This window comes from Solanum lycopersicum, chromosome 12 (genome assembly GCF_036512215.1).
Source record: "Solanum lycopersicum chromosome 12, SLM_r2.1".
NCBI classification, from domain to species: domain Eukaryota; kingdom Viridiplantae; phylum Streptophyta; class Magnoliopsida; order Solanales; family Solanaceae; genus Solanum; species Solanum lycopersicum.
Genome location: NC_090811.1, coordinates 56,735,001 through 56,739,466, shown reverse-complemented (window position 1 = coordinate 56,739,466; position 4,466 = coordinate 56,735,001). Strand labels below are relative to the sequence as shown.

The window sequence follows — 4,466 nt, the reverse complement described above, 5'->3', positions numbered from 1 at the left end:
AATATCGCAACAAAGTAAAAATATTTTATATAATTAAGCTCCAAGACCATTTTATTTCTAGGTCTCCTTCTAGATAAATTAATTGTATAATACATGAGTAGAAAAAAAGGACGATAAAAGGCATTTGTCATTTTATCAAAATCAATGCACTACTTGGTCAATATTCAACAATTACATGTAACTTGCCTTCTCTTTAAGAAAGGAAAATACATAAAAATTCCCCAAATTTACTTTAACGGGCGTTAGCACCCTCTTAACATCTTTAAGAGGTGACAAAGAGAATGAGTTTACTCACCTAATAACATATGAAGGAATTAAAAAAGGAAAAAAATTTATAAAATCATACACATGTCATTTTTTATAAGTTAATATATAATTAATATTTACATATTATTTTCTTAATATATCAACTTTTATTAAACTATATGAATTTTTTTATTGGTCCACGAACTTTTAATTTTTTCTCTTTATTTTATTGTCTTCCCCAAAAGCTTCTTCTCCATTGAAACATCTTTTTTCCTCAATCTTCATCTTCAACTGTATCAACTATTTCAATTTCACCATTTCTTTAGTAATCCACAAAATGAAACACCAATATATTATTATTGACGTCAATTTCACACATATAAATTTTGTCAATTTTCATCGGAGCTAAATAAAGCTTATTGGTTCACCGAATAAGATGAAGAAAGGAAGAGAAACAAGAGATACGATGGAGCTCGTAGGAAAATATGAAGAGGAAAAAAATGAATAGATAAGGGCTAGAAATGGTGAAGAAGAAGGAAGAAGAAAGAGTGAAAGGGATAGGTGGGGCCTGGGTGGGGGGGGGGGGGAATAAAAATGAGTATGGAACCAAAAGGGCAACAATTTATTTCGAAATTTCCAAAAGGGCATCTCAATATATTTTGATACCAAAGGGGCAATATTTTGTTAATTTCCCTAACAGTGTTAAATATAGGGTTTTAAAAGTAAGACTCAAAAATTCACGAGCCTTATAAGTCTCATGTCTTTTTTGGGCCTTGTAAGGCACAAAGCCGCCTACTATAAAAAAAGTAAAAATTTAAGGAATCCCATAGTGCAATACAATAATTACACTTTGTCCCGACAAATTTAGTATTTACTAATAATTCCTTAAAATTGTTGTGGAGTGGTACATTAGTATCTTGTGATACATGGCAAATGATACATAGTAACTTAAAACTATTAAGAATAAAAGGGGGAAAAATGGAACATTTAAATTTGTTATCTAAATCAGCTTAATTTACGATAACAGTTCATTAATAAGCATTAATTCAGCATGTAATTGGATAACAATTTCAAATTTTGAAAATTCAAGATTATATCATCTAGTTTGAAGACATTTTTTATGAACATCCAGTTAAATTTCGAACAATACAAATTTGATTGTTGTTATTGTGGATGATTCATGATGAATACATCAATTTTGATAAGACATTTCGAAATTTGGGTGAACGAATTACAGTATGAAAGTTACAAAATCGACGGAATCATTGTTGGAGATTCAATTTCGTTTTCTAATCTCAAAGCAGCAATTGCAGCCGAGTTGGACATCGATGTATCAAGGAAAGATATTGAAATTTGTTACATTGTAGAAGGTAACTTCTGTCCGATGAAGCTTAAGAACGATATGAGTGTTAAACTATATTTATAACTGAAAAAAATGAGCCTGAATTTTCAATGTATCCATTATGTATTGACACAATTGAAAAGATTGGTGGTACTGTACATAACTTTGATGAAACATGTGGAGAAATTACGTGTGTCGAAGGCACAACACATGATACAGAGGCTTTGGAATTGGTTGAATTTAGATTATTTGATTCATATGAAAATCCAGAAGTTAGAGTTACAAATGTTATAATCAATTCAGATAGTCTAGATGTGAAGACATGTCATATATATAAGGATAAAGCAACACTTGTAGATGTGATGACGAAATATAAGATAAAGAACAACTTCAATTGCAAAGTAAAGAAGTCGGATTAACAAAGGTATGATAGTGTTTTGAATATGTATATATGTATATATATATATATATATATATATATATATTTATATGCTGTTCAAAATTAGTACATGAAACATTACTATTTTCTATGAAAACCTACATGTATCATTAGTTCTTTTGATATTTTAATGTATCACTATTTCATTAATTTTTTTGATACATTGAAATAACTATTTTGATACTTTAATATACTACTGCTGATATAGTAAGGACTATATCAATTTAAACAAGCATATCAAAAAGTTCTGATACGTGTAAGAAATAATTTTCTCAAAAACTGGTAGATACTTTTTATGTAATTCATTGTTTGATTACTTTAAACATTATTGTTGAATATATTATATGATGCAATTGCTATAAGTATTAATATGCTTAAAAAATGTATGCAGCTATGTGTTGGTATGCTTTTCAGACAAATATGGTTGGACTATGAAGGCGTACTACAGGAAAAAATCTGATATATTCATTGTTAGAAGTTTCAATAGTGAAAATACGTGTCCGATGAGGGAGAGGGTATTAACCAAGGTCCAAGCAACACTCGAATTTGTAAGTGGAGTTACTGCTCCAAAATTGGTCAATCATAAACAAATATATATTCCAAGAGATATAATTGATGATATTAGAGAATATTATGGGGTTCAAATATCTTACCAGCAAGCATGGCGTGCTAAAAAACGTGCACTCTCCATGATTAGGGGAAAATCATCTGCAGGATATAGACGGTTGCCGCGATACATACACAATTTAAAAACTGTGTATCCAAATTCTTATATAAGAATGCATAAGACTGAAGAGGATAAATTTATGTATTTGTTCATCGCCTTAAGACCATTCATTAGGGAATTTAATTACTGCACACCAGTAGCTGTTGTGGATGATTCACATCTGAGTGGAGCTTACAAAGAGACATTTGTATTAGCAAGCACACTTGATGGCGCATGTATTTTTTTATAGTTATGATGTGTTTTTATATGTTACGTATCAAATGATATAATGTGTGTTTAATCAGGTTGCATATTTCCATTGGCATATGGTGTTGTTGACACCGAAAATGATTGTTCGTGGACATGGTTTTTCAAACAATTCAAACATGCATTTGGCAAGAGAAAAGATATGTGTGTTGTTTCAGATAGAAATGAGATTATCATGAAGAGTGTGAGTAATGTGTTCCCAAATATACCTCATTATGCATGCATTTGACATCTTTGGAAGAATGTATGTGGAAACTTCAAAAGGAGCAGAAAGGCCATAAGTGATCTATTCTACTCTATGGCCAAGGCATATAGAAAGGAAAATTTTGATAAGTTGATTGATAAGGTTGATAGAATTGATCACAGGGTTAAGGAGTACCTTGAAGATGCAGGTTACGAAAAGTGGTCAAGAGTTCATACACCAGTAAACAGAGGTAGAATGATGACTTCAAACATTGCAGAATGTATCAATGGTTGTCTTGTTGAAGCACGCCAATTAACTATATTAGAATTCTTCGAAGAAGTTAAAATTCTTTTTGGTTCTTGGCATTGCAAAAACAGAGAAGTAGCCTCATACACAAAGGACACATTAGGGAGAAAATTTGAGGAATTGTTTATTATAAACGCGGCTAAAAGTTCAAATATGGAGGTATGTATCATTATATAATACTTTATATTATATATATCTAATTCATTGTATCATCTGCAGTTTGAACATGATTTATTTTTTAAAAATTATATATTTACAATTTTTAATGTACACAAGTTGTTCCATCATCTGAATTTATTTTCTCAGTTTATGAAACTGGAAGAATATATATTGTTCGTCTTGAACGGAAAATATGTTCTTGTGGTAGATTTCAACTAGATGAGATACCTTGTTCACATGTAATCACTGTATTGAAAAAAAAGAATGTCACAGATATGAATCCGTATTGCTCTGATTACTACAAGCCTGATACATTGGCAAAAACATATGAAATTCCAATGGTACCAATGCCATATAAGGAAGATTTGTCAGATCCTAATAATGTGGTAGCTGAAACTGTTTATCCACCTAGATACAGAAGATTATCTGGATGACCAAGAAAAAGAAGAAGAAAGAATGCAGATGAAAAGATTTCGGTGAACACAAACTGTTGTGGACAATGTGGACAAGAAGGACAAAACAGAAGAACTTGTACTTTCTACCCAAAAGAGAAGTGAATTAGTCGTAATGTTTCTAAGATATGTATTTTTTTTGAATAATTTATAACGTAAACATTTTAATGATTTTCAGTATTCATTACAGTTGCAATTTGAACACTTTTGGTTTTGATAAATAAACTTATAAATAACCTGTGTTAATTAAATTTTAAGTCGCGCTTTTGATTATAAATACTTTGTTATTATTGGTGTTGAGAAATATATGTGTCAATATTTCTTTTTTATATAAAATTTTTATAAATCTTATGTTACACTAAGAG

At 30.1% G+C, this 4,466-nt stretch overlaps 1 protein-coding gene across 1 annotated transcript; it reads left to right on the top strand.

Annotated features, from left to right (window-relative positions):
* Positions 1-767: 767 nt before the first annotated feature.
* On the top strand, positions 768-4,083 carry LOC104645096 (uncharacterized). The gene is made up of 6 exons (XM_010316115.2): positions 768-818; positions 1,484-1,616; positions 2,442-2,969; positions 3,039-3,184; positions 3,242-3,434; positions 3,797-4,083. Exons 1-6 carry the CDS (start codon positions 768-770, stop codon positions 4,081-4,083), a joined length of 1,338 nt encoding a protein of 445 aa, XP_010314417.2.
* The last annotated feature ends 383 nt before the right edge of the window (positions 4,084-4,466 follow it).

Coding starts and splice junctions, on each gene's coding strand:
- LOC104645096 (XM_010316115.2), top strand. CDS start 768: ATGGTGAAGAAGAAGGAAGAAGAAAGAGTGAAAGGGATAGGTGGGGCC. Junction 819..1,483: donor AAGGGATAGGTGGGGCCTGG/GTGGGGGGGGGG, acceptor AACGAATTACAG/TATGAAAGTTACAAAATCGA. Junction 3,435..3,796: donor TCATACACCAGTAAACAGAG/GTAGAATGATGA, acceptor TTATTTTCTCAG/TTTATGAAACTGGAAGAATA.